The sequence below is a fragment of the Chionomys nivalis genome, chromosome 20 (assembly GCF_950005125.1).
Source record: "Chionomys nivalis chromosome 20, mChiNiv1.1, whole genome shotgun sequence".
Lineage (NCBI taxonomy): Eukaryota > Metazoa > Chordata > Mammalia > Rodentia > Cricetidae > Chionomys > Chionomys nivalis.
Window position 1 is genome coordinate 6,979,086 of NC_080105.1, and position 13,251 is coordinate 6,992,336.

The 13,251-nt window shown below is 52.7% G+C and overlaps 1 protein-coding gene across 2 annotated transcripts; it reads right to left on the bottom strand.

Moving 5' to 3' along the window:
- Positions 1-1,027: 1,027 nt before the first annotated feature.
- Positions 1,028-12,332, bottom strand: Gmip (GEM interacting protein). 2 transcript variants are annotated; one of them, XM_057753021.1, is made up of 20 exons: positions 12,233-12,332; positions 11,307-11,391; positions 10,377-10,452; positions 10,225-10,279; positions 9,790-9,915; positions 9,637-9,701; positions 9,451-9,558; positions 7,906-7,986; positions 7,644-7,814; positions 7,412-7,549; positions 7,011-7,207; positions 6,154-6,260; positions 5,994-6,074; positions 5,631-5,708; positions 5,397-5,551; positions 4,636-4,962; positions 4,346-4,542; positions 3,700-4,087; positions 2,166-2,235; positions 1,028-2,055 (listed from the first exon to the last, which is right to left on the bottom strand). In XM_057753021.1, the coding sequence occupies exons 1-20, from the start codon at positions 12,249-12,251 to the stop codon at positions 1,676-1,678; spliced, it is 2,904 nt and encodes a 967-aa protein (XP_057609004.1). In that variant the 5' UTR covers positions 12,252-12,332; the 3' UTR covers positions 1,028-1,675. The 2 variants fall into 2 exon arrangements, with proteins under 2 accessions (XP_057609004.1, XP_057609003.1); XM_057753020.1 differs by having other exon boundaries at positions 5,994-6,083.
- Between the last annotated feature and the right edge of the window lie 919 nt (positions 12,333-13,251).

The window sequence follows — 13,251 nt, forward strand, 5'->3', positions numbered from 1 at the left end:
ATGACCCTGCGATGGGGCGGTTGCGCAGCTGCCGCGTCCGGTGTGCAAGAAGCCCCAGGCCGAGCAGGCAGGAGAGGCGGGGCCCAAGGCCACGCCCCTACCTGACCCAGCTCTTGGGCCCTGGGGGAGTGTCCCGCCCCCTGGAGCGTACCACCCCCACGTCGAAAGAATGGTGTGCTAAGAAACTGCAGTAGTCCCACCTCCTCCCCACAGCCCCGTTTTCCCACGTGGGACACCCCTTTCACTCCGTCCTCCGCGCACCTCACGTGTTTGCCTTTTCGCGCCTTTGAGGTTGAGTCACCTGGCAGCTGGAAAGATCCGCAGCTGAGGCCTCTGGGGCGCCCCCCTGATCCTGTCCAATCCTGTACAGAGCTGCAAGCCCCGCCCCACCTCACCCTGCCCTGGACCCCCGGCCCACTGAAGGCGCGCCACCAGCACACGCCCTGTGCGCCACCCTGACTTCCTGTGGTCTCCCCTCAGCCTGTGCTGGCTCTGACCTGCAGCCTCCTCCCCTGACCTCCCCCGTCCGCAGCACACAGCCCCATTGTCCCAATTATCTACAACGGGGTTGTATTTGATTATGTAGAACCGGATCAGGGACACAGAGCTCTGGCAGGGCCTTAGTGACTCATCTGGGGCTCCAGGCCCTGCGCTAATTGCCTGTGGGGTTTCGCAGGGTGGTTTTTAAAAGTCTTGGTTCATCAGGTCAATAATAAAGGGGTAAAAGAAGCTGCTCTTACCGGTGACCTTTTCTTTGTCAGCCTTCCCTGGCAAAGACAGATGTGTAAGAACATCACAGGATTGTTTTTTACCTTTTTAAAAACAGGCTGTCCTAGAACTAACTCTACAGACCATTCTGGCCTCCAACTCAGAGATCTGCCTGCCTCTGCCTCCTGAGCGCTGGGACTAAAGGCGTGTGCCACCACTGCTCGGCAGACTTTTTTTTTTTAATTAAAATGTAATTTTATTTGTGTATGTACATGTTTATGGGCAGAGGGCAGATAATTTGCAATAATTGGTTCTCTCCTACTACCAAGTGGGTCAGGCTTTGCAGCAAGCACCGCTAGCACGTTAGCACCGTTGTATTCAACCAGGACATGGCTTTATTCAGAGGTTATAAGAATCCAGATTTGGCCAGCACTTAGGAGGAGGGAATATCTGTGAGTTCTATAACAACCTGGTTTACATAGGGAGTTCCAGACCAGCCAGAGCTACAATAGACCCCGTCTCAAAACAAACAAACAAACAAACAAACAAACAAACCAAACCCAGAAAGACGTAAAAGCAGGTGAGAGGGCTACCCATCTACTCACATAGAATCTGTCAAGGAGGCAAGTGGCACTAGGGCCAGGAGCTGTTATGATCAGAGTAGTCAGACATCTGTATGGGAGGTCAGAGACTGGGGTAACCCCAAGGATCTTCGGACCTGTATTGACCATTGAATACTGATTCAACTGAGTCATTGATCCTGATTCGCCTGTGCACCTGTGTTGTCTGGCCGTTTTAACCTCCTCTGACAGGGAGATGGTGAGGACTTCCCAAGACGGGTGGTCTTCCTTACCCAACTCTCTGGTAACCTGTCTTTCCCCACACCCCACTAAATTGGTCTGGTTACCAGGTGGGGCAGGAAGAGAGACATATGGGGTCATCAGTTCAGTCCTGGGATGGTGGGTGGTCAGAGATGTTCCTCAGATCCCTCAGGCTCAGTGTCAGCACAACAGGCAGCCCTGGACATAGCCTCAGTGTCCAGCTTGGAGAGTAGCCGGGCTGTCTCCTGGGTGATCTCAAAGTGCTTGGGCAGAGGGTTTCGGCGCAGGGGGCTGCCTTCAGGAGAGGCAGCAGCAGGGCCCAGGCTTCGTCCCCTCAAACTACCTCGGTGCACTGTTGAAACGGTAACAGGAGTCTCCTCACACAGTTTGGAAGCTACCAGAGCCAAGCTGGACAGTTGATGAGTGACTGGTCGTACACCTCCCCGTGAATACTTCACTGGCTGGCGACTGAAGTGGCCCCGGGATTGTGTTCCCAGGAGCAAGTCCTCAGGGTTGTGGCTGGACCCTGTGGAAAGATGAATGCTAAGCATCCCCAAGTTCTCAGGATGTACCTCCAGGAGTGACCGGTCAGCCAAGCAACCCTAAGGGAAAGAGAGAGCTCTTCAGGACACTCACCTTCCCCTGCCCCATCTCTGGTGTTTTCCACCTCCTTCTCCTCCCTTTGGTCCCTCTGCAGAGTTGTAATCTGCAGGAAGAAACCCAGAATGTGACTCCTAAGAGTAAAGCCCTGTTTGGGGTTTTGTGGGGGTGACTCAGTGCATCAGAGGATTTGCTGTGCATGCATGAGGAGCCAAGTTTGAATTTCTGGCATCTTTGTAAAAAGCCAGGCATGACTGGGAGTGCTTGTAACTACTATATTATGGGGTGGAGACAGGTGTCCTGGGAGCTGAAATTGCACGCTGCAAGTTCAGTGAGTGACCCTGTCTCAATGCACACTGTCCATAGCCAGTCCTCATCTGTCACTCACACCCTGTGCTCGGCAGCTAACAGAGCTGTTTGACTAACCTTTTCTAGTGCTGGGATCCAAATCCAAAACCTCACAATTGCTAGACGATCACTTTGTCACCGAGATTCATTTGCAACCTGGTCCTTGCTCCATTCTTGTTTCCCTCACCCACTCTTTACAATTTAGGACTGCACATAGCATGCGCGCTCCCACCTCAAGACCCCAAGGCCTTTTCCCAGCTGGTCCCACTGCCTGTACGTTTTCCCCAGACTTGCCCATGCCTCTTCCTATCCCTATGTCATGCACTCAAAGCACTAAGGCAGGAAGATCACAGAGAAAGACCCTATCTCAAAATCAAACAAAACAATACAATAAAAAGGCAAGTGTGCCGGGGCTGGAGAGACAGCTCAGAGGTTAGAACATTGGCTGCTTTCCCAGAGAATCCAGGTTCAATATCCAGCACCTACATGATAGCTCAAAACTGTCTGTGACTCCAGTTCCAGGGGACCTGACATCCTTACAGACATCCATCCTGGAAAAAAAACCCACCAATGTGTGTGTGTGTGTGTGTGTGTGTGTGTGTATAGTGTGTCATCTCAGCTACTCAGCTACTACTCAATAGGCCTAGGCAGGAGGGCCATTAAGTGGCTTACAGTGTGAGTTCAAGGACAGTCTGGCATTTTAAGGAGACTCTGCCACAAAATAAACACTGAAAGCTGAAAGGAGGTCAAGGATGAGAAGGCCTGTCACCAAGCTTGGCAATTTCCATTTCCAGGACCTCCATGCTAGAAGAGAACTGACTTTTTCTCTGACTTCCATGTGACACCCCCTCAATACATAAATTAATTAATTAAAAATGTAACAAAAGCAATTTGGGCTGTAGAGATGTCACAGTGGGTAAAGGTACTTGAACCTGAAGAACTCCATCCCCAGGTCCCATGAAGGAAAGGCTGTCCTCTGGCTTTCATGCTCATGCCATGACGTGTGTGCGGCTACTCACTCAACAAACAAACAAACAAACAAACAAACAAACAAACGCTTTTGAAAAATGCAAACAAAATTACAGAGAGCTAGGAGGGCTTAGTGACAAGCACACATTTAACGCACACCAGGCACTGGATTCAACGTCCAGTTGTGCAAAAGAAGAGGGGTATTAGACACAGACAAGGCCACCCCACATCTGTGGGATAAGCAGACTTCTACCTCAGAAGGTGTGACCTCCAGACACTTCTCCGGGGCACTGTGGAGTTTGGGATCTGGGCTGCAGTCTGAGGCTATGGTCAGGGGTTGTATGTCTTGGGCAAGAAGTGGGGCTGGGTGCTGGGGACTGGATTCGAGGAGTGTGGGAGCCAGGCCAGGATCTTGGGTCAGGGGCTCAGAGGCCAGAGGGAGCTCGTCCATCCCAAAGATCTGCTCATAGTGCTCAATGAGGAATTCAACAAGCTGAGCCTGGTGACTGGAGTCCAGCAGACAGGCCACAGGGCTGACTCCGGGGGCCCTGGGTCCATCTGGTGGCCGCAGCAGCGTAGGCCCAAATACAATTCCCAAGTTGTTGGCAGACATCTTATTTTCTTCAAACCGAGCGGCCACCCTGCGAATGGTGGGGAGAAGGGTCAACCATGAAGTTGGAGGAGAATGGCAGGACCTGTGAGCTAGCCTGGTGACTCGGCCAGGCCACAGGAAAGTAGTGTCTGGTCACTGAGACCGTGTCAGGGTCAGGTGTGTGTGTCCAGGGCTCTGAGCTCAGAAGAAATATGAAAGGTCAGAGGTTAATATGAGCCACACAGGTAAGCAGTTATGTTTCTAGGGAAAGAGGGCCATGATTCAAAGCCTAGGGACCCATGCACACCTGAACAGATGGGCCACCAGGTGCCGCACAGTGCTGTAGTTAGAGGGAGGGAGCTGCACCAAGAGGGTCCTCAGCGAGCGGATAATCTCAGGGCTGGGGCTGGGGGCTCCAGGGTCGTCCCCGGGGTCTGCATGCAGGGTCTTTGCCAGAGAGATGAAGGCGTCGTAGAGGTGGAAGGGGACCACGGGATCAGTGAGCTGGTGGGGACAGGAGTGGGGATGGGCTGCCGAGGGTCCTGAGCCAGAGGATGCATGATTCTTGCTCACCACCTCAAGCCTAGAGCCACCTACCTCTTGAAGAAATCGCTTGAGGACACTGGTGATGTCATGAGGAGAGTTTCCCGACAGTTCAACCAGCACTCGGCCATTCTCAAAGGCCTGGCACAGTCGCTCCACACGCACTCGAGACCCACTGACCCGATAGATACCCTGCAGGCCCAGGGCGCGATGCTCTATCTCAGCTGTGCACCGGGTAACCACAAAGGGCACCTCCTCAGGGAAGTCTCTGGGGAGTTGTAGGAAGTCAACTCCAAAGAGAGGCATCCGGGCTGGAAGCCGTTGGTGTCCACAAAGGATGAGGAGGGTCTCCAGACAGCGCTTGTGACAGGTCAAAAAGCACTGGGGGGAGGGGGAATGTCACAGGGTTAGGAGTTCAGCTGGGGACAAGAAGGCTATTAGGAAGGTAGCAGGGGATGAGGAGGTTATCAGGAAAGCCAGGGAGTGGAGAATGGTAAGAGATGCTCGACCTGACCAGTGAAAAGGCTCAGTAGGTAAAGTGCTCACTGCCAAGCCCGATGACCATCTTCAGGACTCACAAGCAGGAAGGAAAGAGATGGCTCCTTTAAAGTATCCTCTATCACACCCACACCATGGCACTCATGCACACACACACACACACACACACACACACACACACAGACAAAAAACAAACATCGAGACTAAGATAGGACATCAGACAAAGGCAGGCCCTAGAGCAAAGGGCTGCAGGGATCTGGGTTAGTGTGTCTGGTGAAAGTCAGCAGAGGTCATTAGGTCCCCAGTCGAGGTCACACCTCTTCACACTCTGTCCCGCTGACCATGAAGGCTTCACATTCTCTGCACTTGGCTGGACCACGCAGCCGCCGTAGCCGGTGGGTCTGAGCAGCTGTGGACAGTGTCCACTTCTTGAAGGGGCTGCCTAGTCCATTCTCCATCCCATCCCCCAGATCTGCAAGGAGGGAGGTCAGGGCTGTCAGAGCCACCCTCTTGTCCCTGTAAGCTCACCTGCCCACCTAGGTCAGCCTTACCAGGGTCTCGCTCCTCAAAGTCATCAGAGGACTCAGTGTTTACAGATGACACCTTCACAAGCCGCCGAGTAGCAGCACCTGGGGTCAGAGGACACAGGGGTAGGTCTAAGGAGACAGTTTGGTTTCCAGGACTTCCAAAAACACCCAGAGAGATCTTTGAGAGAAAGGGTCAGAGGCCAGAGGTCACGTCTAGGAATGGGCCAGGCCCTTGTCTGGTGGATTAGAGGAAACTTCCACCAAGACAGTGGGTCAACACTGGAGGGTTGGAGATTAAGTCAGTGCTTGGCTAGGAGCTGGAGGACAGGTGGGAGGTGGAAAGGTACACATGTGTGGGGGGAGCGGAGGGCCAGGTCCTACCCTCACCTGGGCTGGAAGTAGGGGAATCCAGGGACTGGGATTCATTGCCACCACCTACACTGTCCACATCACTGCCTGGAGTGGGGCCTGGCATCCCTAGGTGAGAATAGGGCAATCAGGCTGGGCAAATCCAGGCCCTATACCCACCAGGCCTCCTTGAACTTACCCTGGCTGCCTGAGCTGGTATCCTCCCAAGGGCCAGCCTCAGAGTAACCCTCCTCCAGCCTGGCATGTGGGGGCCCCAAAAACTTTTTTCTTGTGTCCTGAGGGGAACTGGGAGAAAGAGATTTGAGGGTTTAATCTCCAGGAAGCTGGCCTGGGTGACAGCAAGTGGGCATAGCATTTGGGTCCCAACGTCAATCATTTGCAAACTCTGGTATCCAGGACAATTTGAGCCCCATACGGGCCGTAGCCCCAGCACTCTAAGAACTGGGGTAGTTCATTAGAAGTCCCCCTGATCCTATAAGTATCCTTAACAAAAGTCATTGAGCCATTTCAAAGCAAGCAAGCAAACAAACAGAGGAAGGGCTGGAGAGGTGGCTCAGTGGCAATGAATGTTTGGCTGCTCTTACAGGACCCAAGCTCAGTTCCAGCACCTGCATAGACGGCTCACAAATGCCTCTAACTCCAGCTGCACATGACCTGATCCCCTCACCTGGTCTTTGAGGGCACCTGCATACAGGTAGCCTATACACATACATCTAAATAAAAGCAATTCTTTAATCAGGCAGTGCTGGTGAAGAGGTAGAGGCAAGTGAATCTCTGTGAGTTCGAGGCCAGCCTGGTCTACAGAGGGAGATCGAGGACAGCCAGGGCTACACAGAGAAACCCTGTCTCATAAAATAAAACAAAAATCTGGAAGACATTAAAGAAATGGGGACTAGTGGGAGAGTAAGGGATTCAGCTGGTGTGGAGGGGAGCAAGGGGGGTAACAGATGAACATAAAGCACACACACACACACACACACTCACACACTCACACACACATTAAAACCTTGCTCCAAGCCCAGCCCTAGAGCACACCTGTGTAGCACAGGCGTGAACTCCTGGAAGCAGAAGGCAGGAGATGGTGGTGGCGGGGCCTCAGGCTGCAGCGCCCGCACAAACTCCTGGTAGCGCTGGCCAGGCTCAAAGGGCGCACAGCACTCAGCCAGAGCTGAGAAGGCTCGAGGTCCTCTCTCTGCCTGTGCCCCTCGCAGCTCAAACAGGCCCAGTGTGACCTGCAAGGATGGAGATAGGCATAACCTAAGAGGACTGAACCTAGATTCCTGGCGTGGGGTAGCCTGACCTTTACGAACAAGTATGACCAGGGTTTGAGGGCAGGGCCTGTCACTGGTAGGCTATAAGGATGAGGGACAGAGGAAAGGAGTATTTACCGGTGTCCAAGTGCAAAGAACCACGAGTGACATGGGGCCAGATCTTACCCGCCTAAGTACTTCGTCTCCTTGCAACACCAGTTTGCGTACATGTGACACTATCCGCCGCTTGGTGGTTTCCAGATCCTGCTGGCGTGTATTGGCCTCCCGGATGCAGGCCTGGTACAAAGCCTCCGCCTCCTGTGCCTGGGGAAACCAAGGCAGAGACAGCTTAAATGGACTAGAGTTGGGGAGAGAAGAGTATCCAGACGTTAGGGGTTTTTTGGTACTGTGTCTCCACCTTGGCCTGTGCCTCCTCTCGGGAGCGTCGTCTGCGCTCCTGCTGCTTGCTGGATCCGGGTGATGCCTGGGGAGGAGGGTCCTCAGGGGACCCCTGGGAACGTGCCCAAAGGTCCTCTCTGCGTTGAATGTACTGGAGCCGGGTGCGCCGTAGTGCCTGCACCGCCTCATTCTTGGGGGCAATAAGAGGACCATAAGTCCTCGGTCTGCAGTCTGCAGAGGCCTCCACTCTTTGATGGACGGCCCACTACGAAGGGCCTTACCATGCGTTTCTGCTCCTTCAGCCACTGCTCCTTGAATTCCTTTCTCCACTTCTCAATTTCCATCCTTTTGGCTGCTAAAGGCTGCAGAGTGGAGGATGGGCATGGGGAAGCAACTTCAGCACTCTCATTGGTTGTTTCCTGCTCCACGGCCTTGCATGTGCTCTGTCCTTAGACACCACTACCCATGCTCCAGACCTAAACTTTTTTCAATACCCCTAAGCCCATGTACATGAGCAGAAAGTTGTGTGATCACTCCATCTTTTTTTCAGGGACCCCAGACGTCCTGAGGTCTTAGTGCCAAGAAACATCAGTCTGACACCCCTATTGGTGTATTCTTTCTATTTTCAACTTTTTCAATTTTATTTTTTATTACTTTAAAATGTGTGAATGTGTGCAGGCTTGTGCACACAAGTGTGGGTGCCTATGGAGGCTTGAGGTGTCAGATACCCACGTAGTAGGACTTATAGGTGGTTGTGGACTGCCACTCGTGGGCTCTAGGAAGCAAACTCAGGTCCTCTGCAAGATCAGTATGTGCTCTTAACCACTGAGGCATCGCTTCAGCCTCTTTTGAAAATTTCACTTATTTATTTTATGTTTGTATATGTGTGGGGATACATTTGTGTTAGCACGTGTGATGTAGAGGACAATTTGTGGGAGCTGGTTTCTCCTTCCTTCCTTCTATGGGTACAGATGGCCAAACTTGGTGGCAAGTATCTTCACCTGCTGAGCCAATCCCATGGGTTCCCTGTCTGGTTTTTTTTTTTTTTTCTTTTGCTACTGGGGATTTGAATCATGGTCTTGCATGTGTTAGCTAAGTAGTCTACTGTTGTGCTATATCTCCAGCCCTTCTTTTTTAAAAATCTATTTATTATTATTATTCTATGTGTATGATGTGCATATGTGAACATACATGCTATGGCATGTGTGTGGAGGAGAGAGTATAGCATTATGAAGTTGGATCTATTCTTCTACCTTTATATGGGTTTCAGAAATTGAACTCGGGTCCTTCTGAGCCATCTCACTGGCCCTGGTCTTACTATGAGGCCTTGGCTGACCACCACCTCAGAGATCCACCTGCTTCAGCCTCCCCTATGTTGAAACTGAAGGTGTATGTCACCATGCCAGGCTTGAAATCAGTATTTCTTTTTTGTTTTGTTTGATCAAAACAGAGTTTCACATATAGTTCAGGGTTTTCTAGAACTCACTATGTAGATCAGGATGGCCTCAAATTCAAAGATCTACCTATCTTTGCCTCTTTAGTACTGGGATTAAAGGCATGCATGCCCCATAAAACCAGTATTTCTAAGTTGAAGAATTTTAAGCTTTGGGGCTGGGGATGTAGCTCTACTGGTAGATACTTCCCTAGGACACTCACATCATCCTTCCTCTCAGATAAAAGCACCATTTTGTATGTGTATGTGTATGTTGCCGTCTCATAGGAAGCTGGGTTTGAATCTCAGTGTAGGAACTTTTGACAAGATCCTGAGCATCTCTGGGCTTCCAGCTTCCTCCTGAAGTGGCAGTTGGAGGGAGGGGGATGATTACCTGGTAGTAGTCTCTCTTCTGCTGGGCCAGCGTTTCCACGGCCAGGGCTCCCAGGCTGAGGTCATGCTCCAGAAACAAGGTGTAGATGTACTGGAGTGGCATTTGGCTCTGGGTGGAGGGCAGGGCTCGTTCAGGAACTGAATGGAGAGGGATAGAGGACCTGGGGGCTCTAGGGAAGGCTGGTACCTGCTGGAGAATGGACACCTTGCCGGCCTCAGCGATCTTCATGACACTCTTAGCAAACTCCAGCTCTGTGGGGAGGAGAGACAGAGGGGATCTATAGGCAGCTGAGGTTTGGGTCCTGCTTGTCCTCAGGGGCTGGGAAGAAAGAAGTCTCACCGTAGCTGGCCCTCTTGTCTGTCCAGGCCAACAACTCCTTGGCATAGCGGCTCCATGCCTTGGCATACTCCAGGGCAGCATCTACGCCACCGTTCGTCCGAGTGAGTCGCAAATCTAGTTCTTCCTCTGGGACAAATAGGGAAACCCCCGAGCCCAGCCCTCTGTGGAAGCCTTCCCTGGACCCTGAGACCAGCCCCATGACTTTGGTTCCACACTTTCATGGACCCCCTCCTAAAGTCCCTTTTGGGATCATTGTCAGTACTGTAATTTACAGATTCTCTACTCAAGACTGGAGAATCCTTTAGGATAGGGGAATTGTGGGCTCTGCCCTGTCCCCTAAATCTGGCACAGAACAGGGTCTGTGATGCCTTGGTGAAGGAATGACCTCTGTTATTCCCCCCCCTGCCCCCATCCTTGCCTGAAATCCTCCCCTACCTGTGAGGGGTACAGGACCCTCTGGGGAGGGATCACTCCATCTGGCTTCACTGCTCTGGGGTAAGAGAATGAGAGACAGCACTCAGGATCAAGCAAGACAGGGGTCTGCCTAACTGAGGCCCCCCAATCCTGTCCCCTATCTCCTTGCTCACCACCGTGGCTGTGGCAGTCTTGTCAGGCTCCAGGTCCTGTCTGAGTACAAGGTCTCCAGCCAAGGGGTCGAAAGCCCTGGGGGTGGGGGTGGGGGAGGATAAGGAATGAGGAAGCCATTTCTGCCCCAGACTGTCCTTTATTGGGGAGAAACCCTGGACAGTTGAGGGAGAAGGGAGAGATCTAGATCTAGTATTATCTGTGACTTAGAAGGTGTGATCTGAGGATTTTAGGGAGTAGGTGAGGCTGTGGTTGGTGTTCAGGCAGGCTTTCAGCTCACTGTGCTGCCAGCCTGGTTCTCAGCCTCCACTTCCCAAGTGTGGGATTTACAAGGACATACCACCTTGGTTGGTTTGTGCAGCCCTATGGATGGAATGCAGGCCATGTGTATGACAAACATTCTATCAACACAACCCCTTTCCACATCTTTCCTTTTGTGGCACAGGCAGTACTACATGGTGGTGCCTTATGAGTGCTATGAACCTGTTCCACTACTCAGCCACATCTTCAGGCGAGAGCTTTTCCTAAAAACAAGACTTGAGAAAGGCTTTGAAGGGCCTTAGGTAATTTAGGGGCTCACAGAGTGGGATTACAGTTATTTCAATTTTTTTGTTTTGTTTTTCAAGACAGAGTTTTTCTGTAGCTTTGGGACCTGTCCTGGAACTAGCTCTTGTAAACAAGAGCCTCGAACTCACAGAGATGCGCCTGTCTTTACCTCCCAAGTGCTGGGATTAAAGCGTTTTTAAGAGTTCATGAGGTTATGTGTGTGTGGCGGGAGTTGTCTTAGGACTACTTTTAAGATATACCTGAAACACCTGTGTGTCTAGAATGCCAGAAGGCACACGTATTTGGGAGGGTTGGAAGCCAGTGTGTCCAGATGTGGGGCAACAGATAGGGAGCTTGGCTAGATGTGGTGACAGGCTCAGACTCACACGTTCCCCAGTGATATCTCCAGGTTGTCCAGGCTCTGGAAGATGTCACTGTACCTCTTCCTGCCCTCAGGAGCTGGGGTCAGCTCTGGGGGGAGAGAAGTGCAAGAAAACATGAACCAACCACTCACTGTCTCCCTCCCTCTACCCTCGGTGGCAGCAAAGCAATCACAGGCACCTCAACCACTCTCAAGCAGAGGTGGAAGGAAGAGGGACAAAGTGAGATAGAAAGAGACCTAAGTGAGTTTTGGTCTAAGACTAGTGTGGGATGGGACAGTGAGCTTCGGAGGGGTTGTTTTAGACCAGACAGATGGACCCCACACAGGCAGGGACCCATAGGCAAAGCAAGAATACAGATGCAGCTGCCACATGAATGACGGAGTAGAGGGCTGGCTTGACAATGGAGCCACATGGACCCCAGGGCAGGCAGATGGGATCGCACGTGGGACACACAGGCACTTAGCCTGCGGCATAAACACACACGAGTACAGCTGAAACCATGAGGAACAGGACTGAATGACACACACACACAAAGACAGCTGGAAACATAACCCAGACCTAGTCACAATTCTGCTGCCGCCACTCTCTTGCTTTATGCCCCCACCCCCGCCCGGGGTGCCCTGCAGGGATCCTGGCCGCGACACCCTGCCCCCATCCATAGTATAATAAGCAGAAGCGGCCACTTCCCGTTCCTGGGCCCCTTCCCCCCAGGCATCCGGGGTGCCGGCTCTGCAGGGCAATCGGAGGGTTGGGGCAGGAGTCGTGCGCCCAGTGTGCTTCAGGAGTTTCCAAGGCGCACAGACCTTTCCATGTCCTTCCCTTGCCAGGATTTCTTCCCCGGCTGTCAGGTAGCTCAGGAGTAAGTGGGACTCCCTGGGTTAAGAGCTAAGGAGCGGTGGAGAGATGCCCCCCAGTTCCCACCCCCCTACCTGTCTCCGTAGTGTCCATGGTGAGACCCGGGGGCGGGGGTGGGGGGACTTGCTGCGGAGCCGAGATAGGGACCGGGCTGCGCCGCCAGGACCAGCCCCAATTTCCTGCCTCCTCCAGCCCAGTGGTGTCGCCCCGCCCAACCTCTGCCACGCCCCGAGATGACACGCCTCTCCCGGAAGCCGCCATCAGACTTCTGACTAGCCCCCCCACTGCTTCCTCCCAGGCTCTTCGTAACTGAGCCTCAGCTGGTCAAGGTGTCCCTTCCGTAGACTTCTGTGTTACCCAAAAGCCTGGCAGTATTCTCTTCCAGCAAGCCTGGGTTGCCCGCCCCAGAACCCTGCCCCGTCCAGTGACTAAACCGAACTCCCGGTCCAGTCTTTTAGATTCAGGGCGCCCCCTGTGAAGAACTGATGTTATGAAGACAGCCTGAAGTCCCCAGCACCCTGTGGCTTTCATGGGTCAGGTTCCCTTTTTTGTTGAGGAGGGGAGGGAAAGGGGGATCATGAGGGGGCAGAGACACGTCTCACTATTTGGCCTGGCTGGCCTGAATTCCGTGTGTAAACCGGGTTAGTCTCAAGAATCCCCCTGCCTCGGCCAGTTGAGTGCTGGGATTAAATGTTTGTTTGGGTCAGGCTCTTGAGGTGGTTCCTTTTCAGTGCAGTCAGGTCTTGGGGGCAGGCAGGGACACAAACACCTTGCACTGGGGCCTCCAAGAACTCACTAGGCTCAGGAGTCCCCTACCTGCATGTGTTTTCCTTTGAAAGTAAGGAGACTATCCAGTGGGGGTTTAGGGCCCCAGCCAGTGGCAGCCACATTTGTGATAGGAGATGGTGGCAAGGACCCTGAGTGGGATCTGCCACAGCACTGAGGAAGGCACACTGTTGCTTCTCCCAGGGCCTGACATGTTATAAAAGCCCCACAAATCCAGGATGGGCACTTCACTAGAAAACCTGAGGTCACCAGTTCCAGGCTTGGCCTACAACTTGCCGAATGCCAACAGAGGGTGTCACTCTCCTCC

Coding starts and splice junctions, on each gene's coding strand:
- Gmip (XM_057753020.1), bottom strand. Junction 5,709..5,993: donor TTCCCCTACTTCCAGCCCAG/GTGAGGGTAGGA, acceptor CTCTGACCCCAG/GTGCTGCTACTCGGCGGCTT. Junction 2,056..2,165: donor CAGAGATGGGGCAGGGGAAG/GTGAGTGTCCTG, acceptor ATCTTTCCACAG/GGTCCAGCCACAACCCTGAG.